This window comes from Hirundo rustica, chromosome 5 (assembly GCF_015227805.2).
Source record: "Hirundo rustica isolate bHirRus1 chromosome 5, bHirRus1.pri.v3, whole genome shotgun sequence".
In the NCBI taxonomy this organism is placed as follows: domain Eukaryota; kingdom Metazoa; phylum Chordata; class Aves; order Passeriformes; family Hirundinidae; genus Hirundo; species Hirundo rustica.
The window spans coordinates 43377832-43390021 of NC_053454.1; the positions used below are offsets into that span (position 1 = coordinate 43377832).

The 12190-nt window shown below is 37.8% G+C and overlaps 1 protein-coding gene across 2 annotated transcripts in view; it reads left to right on the forward strand.

Moving 5' to 3' along the window:
- FNIP2 (folliculin interacting protein 2) overlaps positions 1-12190 on the forward strand; it is a 48626-nt gene that overhangs the window by 17627 nt on the left and 18809 nt on the right. Inside the window, exons 2-9 of one of the 2 annotated variants that reach the window (XM_040063759.2) lie at positions 4710-4836; positions 6811-6942; positions 8005-8105; positions 8188-8259; positions 8868-8968; positions 9168-9257; positions 10381-10452; positions 11057-11186. In XM_040063759.2, coding sequence (XP_039919693.1) covers positions 4710-4836; positions 6811-6942; positions 8005-8105; positions 8188-8259; positions 8868-8968; positions 9168-9257; positions 10381-10452; positions 11057-11186 — 825 coding nt within the window. The remainder of the gene's footprint in view (positions 1-4709; positions 4837-6810; positions 6943-8004; positions 8106-8187; positions 8260-8867; positions 8969-9167; positions 9258-10380; positions 10453-11056; positions 11187-12190) is intronic. The other variant, XM_040063760.1, reaches the window with a different exon arrangement.

A 12190-nucleotide genomic window follows, 5' to 3' on the forward strand; every position in this document is an offset into this window, starting at 1 on the left:
CTCTGATGTGTAAGATTTATGTATATGCAAACGGAGGCAGAAAGGGTAATTGCCTTTCTTTTCAATTAAGGTTAAATAATCTTACCTTCTCTTTCTAGTATGCTAATTAGTTTCCCCTCTTTTACTTTTTTTTTGCCATCTCCTGTGTTAGTGGGTCAAGTACTAACAGTGTGCAGAGCTGACAGGAGAGAATGCTGTGAAGTGGGGGAAGAACAGAGAGGGGAATCCTCTGCTTTACTTGTTAATTACCTCTAATTTGAGCATTACATCAGAGTAATCTGAAGTGGGAATAGTGCTTATTTAACTTTTGTGTTGTCCTTTTCAGACATGTGCCAGCATGTCTCCAATGTCTGACTCTTTATAGCTGCATAGCTGTGTTGAAAATACAGTTCAGGGCGGCTTTTTCCAAGTTTTAGCACCCAAGGGTGTTAGAATTAGTATTCTACTTTCAGGGCCGCTGGTCTAAGAAGCTGAAAAATATAGATAAATATAAAAGGGTGTTTCAGCCTGTTTGATTCTCTAGCCTGTATGTAGATGTGGCTGTGAAGAAGTGAGGGGTTAATCACTTTCAAAAACAGTTTAAGGTCAACTGAAGTAGTTTTTGAATATAAATGAATAGGTCACTCTTCAGTTATTGCATGCATGCTGATAATTATAAAGGTGAAGCAAAAACTTTCTTGGTAAACATTAGAGTTTGGAGATCTATATTAACTGAAAGGTTTTATTCTGGGAAGAATGAGGCAAATTTTTTGTGAATGTTTTCCAGGAACAAACAAATCTGCTTTCCCCTAAGTAAGGGAGATCTTGCCCCCATGTCTCATAACTGTAATTGAAGAAATGTTGAACAAGCCAAAGGAAAGTAGTTTATATGCATGTGTAGGAGAAAATAAAGCAAGCTTAATCTTCTTTGGGGACAAAACTTTTCAGGATATCTGTGAGCTGTTCCAAACTTGTGGCTTTCTTTCAAAAAATAAAACAAAATCCATAGCATTTCAGCATCTCTATTAGACCCGGTTCTACTGTTGTATGAATAGAGACAGCTTGATTTGGTTTGTTTATTTTTGACTTGAAGATAATGTTTATTAGTTCTAGCATCTTCCACATACAGTAAAGATACAGTCTGAAGCTAAACTTACCTGCTCAAACAGACTGATGGTGTTGAAGGAGCCACTTCTTCCTTTGATTTTTGGCATCATGCTCTTGTCCTTTTCCCCCTTGTTCCGGCCTTGGCCTTTCAAGTCCTTTTAGAACTGTCTCCCTTTAGGGAGTCAACTCACTAAGCAGACAGAGAACTGACTTGGAAACAAGAAAACTCAATTAACATCCCAACTAGCCTCAATACTTACTAGGACTATATTTGGAACGTTTTCTTTGTGACCTTTCCTAAGGGTACAGTTCCATGGACGAAGTGAGTTCGTGTAAGTCGTGCTGCCACCAAGAGGTGCAGGTTCCACTGCCTTCTACTTCTTCCTTTGTCCAATCATGTTTCTGGTTCATTTTCATGTGCTTGGACAGACTTCTGTTGCTGTGGAGAATTCAGTGTACATATGGAAGGGTCCAACAATTACCAGACTAGATACAAGTAACAGGAAGGGTCGCATAGTTACAAAAACGGGTGAAAGGATATGTGGAGTTCTTACTTTTGTGGTCAAATAAGAAAACATGTTCAGTCAGAAATGTGATCATATACACAAGAACATATTAATTTAGTTAATTCAGTTGATTTTTAAGAATATGCAGGACCTGATACAGAAGCTGATACAGAGATAAGTAACATTTTGGGGTTTTCGTTTTTATGCATGTGAAAACAGAGCTGACCAATAAATCTGTATACTGTCTCTATTCTTTAACACTCTGCTTTTAGGAGATGATTGAATACTCCTGCTGTCCCTGTTTTGGGGATCTGTGTTACATAATCTCACTTAACCAATAAAGGGTGGAAGTACTGTACGCAGTGCTCATCAGCTTTTGTGATGGGCATAAACATCCCGGTCATCTGACTAGTCTTGGGCTGCTGCTGGATTCCATGTGGAAGTAATGGGACTACATGGACTTGTATGCCTGTATAAATTGCCTATAGATAGGTTTGATGTTGTCAAATGAGGATCTCTTCTGCAATGGGTAGGTCTGCTGCAGGAAGTGCACCTGTAAGCAATGGCATCAGTACAACACAAGTTTGATATTTGGTTAGAACTAAAAGAAGTGTTATCTTCCCTAGATTTGGTTTGCTAGTCACATAAAGCTCTGTATGATAGATTTTATGTAATTTCTTAGCTCATTGCTGTCTGGTACTAGAGAATCTCTTTGTAGTTCTGACAGATTGCAGCAATCTTTAGTTCCAGCATGTTGTGTGGAAAAGGCTGTTAAATTTGCTTCTACTTTAACATAAAATCCACTTCATGTCTTATACAGAAGTCAGCACTGCATGAACAACGTGAGGTTTTCTTTAGTGCATAATGAGGGAGTTCATTTGTACATGAGGAAACCTGAATCCATGCAACCCTGCATCAGAAGGCAAATGCAGGGTTAGACTGGCTCAATCTGTATCTGAAATAAATCTGTCTCAGTTTAGACTTGCAAGCCTGTGTTCTGAAGTATGGATGCTGCTGTGCCAGTCATGGGGGTAAACAAAGCTTTGCTCTTGCATAGAATTTAAGCAAAAGCCATAGAGATGTACCTTTGCTGTTAAAGGAAGAAGGACCTGCAGCCTTTTTAAGAAAACAGCATAGTTACTTCAGGTTGTCTGTTGCAGCAAGTAAGTAAATAGTTAGCTGTGTAACTGAAGAGATGTTGGGTTATCTGATACTGAAGAGCTTCAGATTCATGTGACAGACTAGGATGAAGTGTATTGATGGCTCTGACTTCTCTTGCATTCAGTGTAACTGGATTTTGTAATAGCACTGCACAGGCAGTGGGCTGAGAAACTAGTAACAGACTTCTTAAACAGATGGTGTAGTTGCAGCTCTCTGTGTAAGCAAGGTGTGTAGGATCTTTGTTGGGTCACTATCAACAATGGTATCAGGTCTGGTCTCATGCAAGTTAACGTAATGCTGTGACTGGCTTTGAAAGGGAAGGCTTGAAAAGAAATCTGCCTGGCACCCTCAGCAGTTCTGGAGGCAACGTGTTACATACACATCAAGAAGTTTCCTCACTGTGGATGCCGAAATAGCCTTTAGCATTGTTCCATGATGGGGAACCTTGCATATTATGTACATACAGCGTACTTGTATCAGAGTACCTTACAATGAAGGTAAGTATCTGACTTATTTTGTCCAAAGATGTTCAAAAATAGACTTCCAGACTGAGGTCTGGAAAAGATGCTTATTTTGGTTTTTTAGCTATGTAAAAAGAGCACAAAGAAGAAATTAAGCTGGATTTGCTTAAAATTATTTTAAAACCACAACTCTGCAAGTGTACTTCTAAAACAGTTATCCTGACTCTAGCAGGATTTGATAGTGTTTACCTCACTATTGATTTATGGATGTTGACACAACAGCATGGAATAAAAGAAATAGCTTCATAAATTCTAGTCTTTCATCTGTATGGGGGGTTTATGCTCTTCCTTCAATTATCTACCTTCCATTTCTGTAGAGCACAGTTGGGGGCTATTACTAAATGCAAACTCCTTTTGGATGGCAGATGAGTGTGGCCTTGACTGAAGTCTGTTATGCTGTTTGTTAAACCAACAACCATTAATAACAGTTGTACTCTCACCCCCCAGGTGCAGTCCATCCAGGTCAGGGCTGGGGCAGTGTGACGGAGCATCAGTGCTCTGTGGCACTGCTTTATGCAGTACTAGGTTTTTTCCATTGATTTCAGCTTGTCAGCTACATAACCTGAAAAGTGTTTTCTGTAGCTGAAGCTGAGGCCAAGCAAATGTCCGTGCTCTGATGTGCAGACTGACTGCTTTTGAAATTAGGAAATGAGGTTTTTTGTCATTGCCACAGTGATCAGTTTGGCTCCTCAGCCCCTGTGGTAGTGCAGTGAGGCATACTGTGTCTCTGGAGAATGGTCAGATTCTGGCTTGAGAGGATTGTTTTGCTTCAGGTTGAAGTTCAAGTATCTTGGTTTCATGTACTAAATGGTTTTTATTGTAGCTGGAGATCAAGTCTCAGCAATCAATGGCTGTTCTGTAACAACTGAAATGCCTCAGAAAAGGGGGAAAAAGAATGGAACAACATAAACCTTTTCAGTTGCAGGACTTAAACTTGGGGAAAAATCTTAACTTACATTGTCAGGAATAGGTCAAAAGGAATTAGGCTTGTGCTGTTTAGAGAAGGAAGAGAGGGTGTAACCCTTGTGCTTTTGAAAGGCTGCAGTAGAGAGGATGGTAATCCATTGTGTTTTATTGCCACTGGGGGTATTGCATAAAACAGTACGCTTACCTTAAAATAAGGATGATCCAGGCTGTGTACAGAGAAGAGAATAATAAGAGATAAGGCCTGGAGCAGATTGCTGTGACAGTTTCATGTTCTGGAAAATTTTGGAAAAAGATTGGATGAAAATTGGTCTGGCTGTGCCTGGCTTTGTCAGTGACACTGAGCTTAAGCACTCCTTTGGAGTTCCTTTTTGCTTGGAGCTATGTGATTTGCTCCCTGGATTCTGTGAACAATAAGTAAAATATGTCTTTGCCTAATAGCTGCTTCTTCACTTAAATGCACCTGCAAAGTAAACACACTATTTTAACATCTTGTGTTTCTAATCCGTAGCTGGTCCTCTTCGGAGTTTGACTTGAATGAAATCCGTCTGATAGTTTACCAAGACTGTGAGAGGAGGGGCAGACAGGTCTTATTTGATTCCAAAGCAGTCCGCAAAATTGATGAAACTGTGGTTCAGGTATGAAATGTTCATTTTGCTGTTGTCCTATTGCTCTTTTGTTTTCCTTTTCAAAAGCAGTTATTTTAATAGGACAGTGTCAACTTCCTCATCTTGTGATCTTTCACTGTGATAGCTGCAACAAGCATGTGTTAGATTAAAACGAGCCTATGAATATATCTGATATTTGGTATTTTGGTATTTATAATATAAATATGGTATTCAAATGTAACAATCCAAATTTGCTTTCAGGCAAAGAAATCTGTTTCCCTTTAAACTGAGTATTTCTTCAGCCTTTCCAATGTTGATTGGGTTTGCTTTTTGTTGTTAGTCCTGGCTGTGCAATGCATTTCAGTGATGTTCACCATGTGTCTAAAGGTGATCTTTTTCCTTTGGTGTTTGGATTAGTAAAGCTGTTGTCTTTATGTGTATTAAAACAACTTCTCTGGTTAACCATGTTGTATTGTGTAAGTATGACACATGGCGATATATATGGTAGTGTAAGTTTTGGTGACACATAGAAGCAAGAGCAGATGCTGTCAAGATGCAAATTCTTTTTGCTTCTCTCCAAGCACACAAATTGTGGAGTAAAGCTTTCAGCAAACTTAGGTCATTTTAAGATCAGTAAACCAATAGTGTTTTCTGTTTTGTGGCAGTTTTGCTTGTTTTTTTCTACTGCCTTTGTTTCTCTTCTACACTGAATTATTTCAGATTTTTGCTTGAAGTTCTTTTCAGAACCATCAGGTTCATCTTATTAGACTAGCATTATTGCAGAGCTACATGTATACCTGTATAAGAATAGTCACAACTTGTAGAACTTACAAAGATGCTTAAAAAGCAACAATCTCTATTTCAGTCACACTGTAAATATGCCATTGTGCTGAATCAGTAAGACTGATGAGCATCATCAGCTGATGTCTGATCATCTACTTAAGAGCGTAAATGGGTCAGACTGGCTGTTAATCTTGCTTCTCCTCTTGCTCCACCCTCTCCCAAAATCAAGGTCATTACTTTGTATTTTAAGTTGTTTTAAAACAAACAGCATTAGCAAAAAATACATTTCTGGCTTTATTTAAATATTTAAATTATTCCACTTGCTGGAATACTTTAGCTAAAAGTTAACTAGGAAATGTCCTGTCAGAAACTCTCTATGCAACACTGACATAAAACAGATTATAGCTTGCCTCATAACACATGATACAGACTATAAATCTGTTTTCTAGCCAGACACTAATCTAGGTACCCTTTTAAAACAGCCAGTACTTTGAATGCCATGCAAACACATAGACATTAAAAATGATTTTGAGTGTTTGGTTGTTATCAAATAGCAAAACTAAATCTTGATTCATGTAAAATTAAGGCAAAATTACTTTCAAACTCAGTCCTGTTTAAATTAAAGTCAAGGAAGCGTATGTGTGTATACTGTGGGTTTTTCTGAAATATAGTAAAGCTTATTCACATTGAATATTCGTATACATTGTTTGTCTTTAACCTGTTAATTGTACCAAATGATAGGTTATTCATCCTTTGTTTTTGCTGGCTGTTCTTCTGTTTTAGAAATCCGTTAATTATTTGGGGAGCAAAAGTTATGTGCAATTTGAGTGATTAATTGTGCAAATGATTACAGGAATTGGTTTGTAAGAAACCCAAAAGCTGAGATTTTGTTTACATAAATTTTGGTAAATATTACAAAGGGTAATTCATAACAATTGGGAATGATCTTACCATGAAACTGACCAATTAGTCCAATTATATTTCACTCCTATGAAAACCTGTCTGACAGTGTGAATGTGAGAGCAGTTCTCCACTTGCTCTGATGCTGGCATTTAAAAAAATATTTTAAAACTGATACATATTTTTGAACCAAATAAGAGTATTCTTTATTTCTGTTGCTTTCCTGTAGTTTTAAGAAGATTCCTGCCATGATATGTTTAGAAATGGGACTTCTCAGATTTACTTTAATAGTTTTTATCACATTGTTCTGTTTTGACATAGAAAATGGCAGATGAGGCTTCTGTAAAGACTTCTGCCAAGAGCTGCCAAGCAAGCAATGGGAACACCGTTTCTTCCCATAGTCCCTCTATAAGCTGTGTGCAGAATATCAAAGAACAGATACCGAAGTATCAGGTAATGTTTGTAACTTTGTTGCTTTTGGTTTTCCATTTTACCAAAGAAGTTAGTTTATTAAAGACATCAATAGATGCACTGGATGACTTTGGCTTCTATTATGTTACAGATTAATCTGAACCTTGAGATATCTACTCTAATATTCTTAAAGTGTAGAATAAAAACATGTGTGGGTGCATCTTAACCTTTTGGTCTATTGTGGTTTTATCTTTCAAGGAGTTGTGAAATATATCTAACAGCATTTTGTCATAAGAAGGTCTTAAGAAGCAATATACTGTTCTCTGTTCATGTCTGCTTATGGTTCAGGTCTAAAGAAGCTGTTGAACATAGTGTATTAGGAGTCCCTTTAGTCTGTCTTAGTATAACATTAAATTTTAGGTACTCTGGCTCTTTTCTTAGTAAAAGTGTTAGCATTTCACCTAAAAATGGAATTTGAAGCATAGTTAAGGTGGGAAAAGAAAATAATATTTAACTGGAAGATGATTTTCCTCAGAATTAACAAACCTCTTTGTATTTGCTATTGATGATCAGTCTTTGAAACAAAATAAGCAGCTGATCTGAAGACTGCATTTCTAAGTATAATCACAAACCATTTTCCAATAAAAAGCATTTCCAAGAAGCTTTCTGCAAGGGCAGGGAAGGTGAGTTTACTTGTTTGAGTAAGGAAGGCAGTTTATTTTTGGGGATCCAGACCACAGAATCCAAGTCCTGTTAACATTTACAGCTTTTTATCACACACTCTGTTATATGGGACTGTTGCTGGGCATGGCTATTTCTTTAGAAATGCAGTGGGTCTTTTTTTCTCTCTTGCCTTTGGAGGTCCCCCTGGAAAAAGGGTAGTACTGCTCATCTAGTGAGCAAAATGCAGGATTTCTTCCTGCTCTACTTGCTAAACCCAGAGTGTTAAACCCACACTGAGTGCACGCTGATCTTACTCTGCATAGCAAAGATGAACTTCTTTGTGTTCTCCATTCCAAATGCATGGCTCTGGCACTATGTGAAGTTAAAATAGTATGCCAAGTTATTTTTGACTTTGCTGTTCCTATCTTCTTGTCTGTGTAGTACACCAGACCAGCCTCCGATGTCAATATGCTGGGAGAAATGATGTTTGGCTCAGTGGCAATGAGTTACAAAGGCTCCACCTTGAAAATTCACTACATACGGTGAGTGTCCTCTTCTGTGATACACTGTCTCGTTAGGCACTTGGAATTGATGACTCACTGAAATGTCTGTTTATCCTTTCAGCTCTCCCCCACAGCTGATGATAAGTAAAGTCTTCTCAGCCAGGGTAGGAAGCTTCAGTGGAAGCAACAATAAGTAAGAACATCTTTTTTTATATGTATTTTTTTTCCTTTCCCAGCCAGTGCTGTTGTCTGTCTTTCTTTCTCCTTTTGTAGTTCTGGTAGAAAATCGGGAAGGCAGCTGTGGAGAAGAATTCTCTGAATAGATCCTAGTTAGTCCAGCCAAGGTTTTAATAAAAAAAATTTTAAAAATCTCCAAGTTTCTACTTCTTAATTTGTCCAGCACATGCAATGAAGTTCAGAGGTTAGGTGCTTTGGACAATCAAAACCTCCATCTCTTCCTGCCGTCAGAAGGATGAGGAAGGGATATGTTGAGACTGCTTGGTCCCTGTATCCCACTTCTGTTTTCTTCAACAGATATGCTGTTCTGTTGTAACTCCTCCCCAAAATGGGTAAATATGAATAAAGTGAATCCCAAATGTCATAAAAAGAAGCTTCCAATAATTCAAATATGAAAAATAATTGCCTGTTTCCTTCTAGTTTCATGAACCTACTTACCCTTTAATTTGGCTGTAAAGTTAACATTCAGCCTTTTTTTCTTTATAAAATGAACCTAACCTTAAGCTAATATTAATGCCTATTGATCACATTCTCAAGGAACACTGGCTTTCCCCCATGTTTTAGCTTGCAAGATAGCTTTGAATACATCAACCAAGATCCCAGCCTGGGGAAGCTGAGCTCCAATCAGAATGGTTTGGGAACCTGTCGCAGTGGAAGTAATTTAGGTAAATATTTCCAGGTTCTATGTCTTTCTGATGACACAAGGCCATCTGTTCATTCAGTTTTGCCTTTTTTTTTCCCAGTACATCACCTCCTTGGGTTTTTTTACTTTTTCTTTTTCTTGTGTGGTGTCTTTTTTTTTTTTTTTTTTTTTTTAATTGTTTTATTTTTTTCCATTTTCTCTACATTGCTTTTGTTTCGTAGGTGTGTTACAGCTGTGTAGCAGCAAACTGCTGCAGGGTGTGTCTGAAGGAGGTCCCCTCCGGCTCATCCGCAGTGCTTCTTTCTTTGCAGGTTTGTGTGGAATGCCAGCCACGGTGTAACCCATCCATATGCACACACAAATCCAGCTCCTTCTGAATCTTTGCAGGACATGCATAATTAGTCTCTAGAAACAGAGGGCTAAAATAGTGACAACAGGTGTGTCTGGCGTATGCTTAAAAATATGTCTTCTGAGAAAATCGCTAAATTACAGTGTTTAATTTAAAAGAGATTTTTATGCCGTGTTTTTAAAAATGAATTAGCCCTTATGTTTCTTAGAGAACTTATGTTTCCTGACTTATTGCTGGTTTCTTGCTAACATGCAGGTGTCTTGCTGGTGTACAGCTTTATCTTCTTCTATCTCTTGCTACTTTTTAATTTGATGACACACATTCAAAATTCTTGGGCTGAGTCTGGGAGGCTTTAAGGGCTTTCTTTTTCTCAAGCAATATCAATTTCTTTAATTCTCAAAGCCTTAAGCTACATAAAGTCTCCTTTTACAGGCAGAATGATGATCCATGCAGGTGGGTAGATCTCAGGCCTAATTCTTCTGTTAATTGCAAAAATGTGAACTGAAATACCAATGCAGTTTCTTCACAGCCTTTGCAAATCTTGCATGCTCTACAATTTGTGTGATTCTGCACTACTAACACTTCAATGTAACGTGACATAGGTTGGATGTTTCTGACTGTGAGGCTTTGTGGACAGTAAATCTCAGCTCACCAAGTGAAACAGAAGCTTTTAATGGACCTTGTGCTAGACTATTTCATTATGTTCTTAACCTGTTAAGGACAGGTGTTAAGGTGTTAAAGGACATCCTTGCAACTCAGAGTTTATCAAGAGTGGTGGATGGGAGTACCACCAGCCCTCACTTTCAAAGTATATCTGATTTCTGATAATGCAGACTGCATTCATATTCTTAAGCTCCTTAGAAATGTTTTTTATGTTTACATTGGGGCAAATAATCTTCCTTTAGTGACATGATACTCAGCATAGGTTTGCTGCCACCTCTCTTCACACCATGCTGATTTTGAGCAACAGGACGGGATGTAATTTTTTTGGTGTATGACCTTTAAATGTAAACATTTTTTTAATGCTGACAAATAGTATGATGAATTATGTAATATTTTCTATTGATCTGCTCTGTTTGTTTTAGCACACAGCACACCTGTTGATATGCCTAGCAGAGGACAAAATGAGGACAGAGACAGTGGCATTGCTCGGTCAGGTATCTGCTGTCTATCTTGTTTGCCTGCTTTTTAAATTGTTACAATTCTTTGCTGCAGTGATTCACCTGAAATATAGATACCTCATGACCTGTAAATCCACAATTGTTTTTATCTGCTAAGTGGTTTGCCTTTTTCATTTGCCCCAAGCCTTCATGCAAAAATATTTGTAATTATATTCTTTGTTTACAGCCACCATGTTCTGGTTTCTTAACCAATTTTTAATTTGGAGGAAGAACTGGTTGGAGCCTTTACTAGTGCAAATGAAGAGGAATTGGTTTTTTACACTGAATAGGGAAATGAAGACCAGAAGTCATCCTGTCTATTGTAGTGGGAGTACAACAACTCTTGGGAGAGAACCCTTTTAATGAGAATAAGATACACTTTAGTATATTTTAGTAGGGACAGTACTACTTTATACCAAGTGAATGTCCTCAAGCAGGATTTATTTAAATAATTGTCTCTCCTGTCACAAGTGAGTTGTGTGAAAAAGATCAGCAGGCAAGAGCAATATTTGTGAGAAATTATTGTTAGAGTATGAAGAAAAGTATTTAACCAGCACTCTTTGTGATTCATTTTATGTGGAATTTCTTGTTTTCTTCATAGCATCTCTGAGCAGCCTTCTGGTTACTCCTTTCCCATCTCCAAGCTCTTCATCATCATCTTCTAGCAGCTACCAACGTCGTTGGCTCCGAAGTCAGACAACCAGTTTAGAGAATGGAATTATTCCAAGGTGGTGAGTATAGCGTCTTTCTTCTTACAACTGTTCGGCTGTAATTTAAGTTAAACAGAGCTTAAGCCTCTTTTCTTTAAAAGTACAACTCCTGTTATTAAACATTCTTGACTCAATCCGTCTTCTTGTTACATAAGATTGCCAATATAAAAAAAGATTAGTTTTGGCTGAATGTGAACTCCAAAGCCCAATTTGGAATATAATTATTTTTATTTAAGACATTGGCTGTGTATTATTATGGTGTGAATGTATAGGCTGTGTATGAGGCCATATTCTGAAAAATAAATTAAACTGTTTCTGAAGGAGCAGAGCATCCTGTTGAGATGAAAAGGACATTAACAGCACTGCTGCCATAGTGACTTTATACTATGATGAAGTCTGACTAGTGAGCAGTTAGTGAAATTTTGGAGTAATAGCCCATGATGACTCTCTTGGCTGGTACAGGATGTTCCTGATGTGACTTCTGCCAAAACAGGAAGAAAAAAAGCTGTGATCAAAAAGCTTGGCTTCTGTTTTGGAATTTTATTAGCTTTTGTAGCTCAGTGGCATAACAAAGCATGGAATGCAGCAGACTCTTCATAGCTAATAAGCAAATTCTTCCCTTGTCATTTGCAAAATAGCAAATGGTTCTTGATTATCCTCTCTCCGTCCTCATCCACCTGTACCCGGAGACAGAATGGAGTTAATGGAGACCTACAAGAAATTCATGCTATTTGGCCTGTCTCCCTATTCAGTTAAGAGAAGCATAAAAGCTGCCAGTTAAAATATGTAGTCAGTAAAAAATAAAAATTAAACCCTGTTTGAAAAGACTTCTTTCCCCAGTGTCAACCAACATTGCAGCTTATTCTAGGTATTCTTAGTGAAACATTTTTAACATGAATTGTGCCATGGTACTAATGTAGCAGTTATGCGTTCTAAATCACACTTGCAGTTTAGAGTGAACTGGTTGCTTTGGGTAAACTGAAGTACTTTTTAGTCTAGTTTCCTAAAGAAATAAGGTGGACATC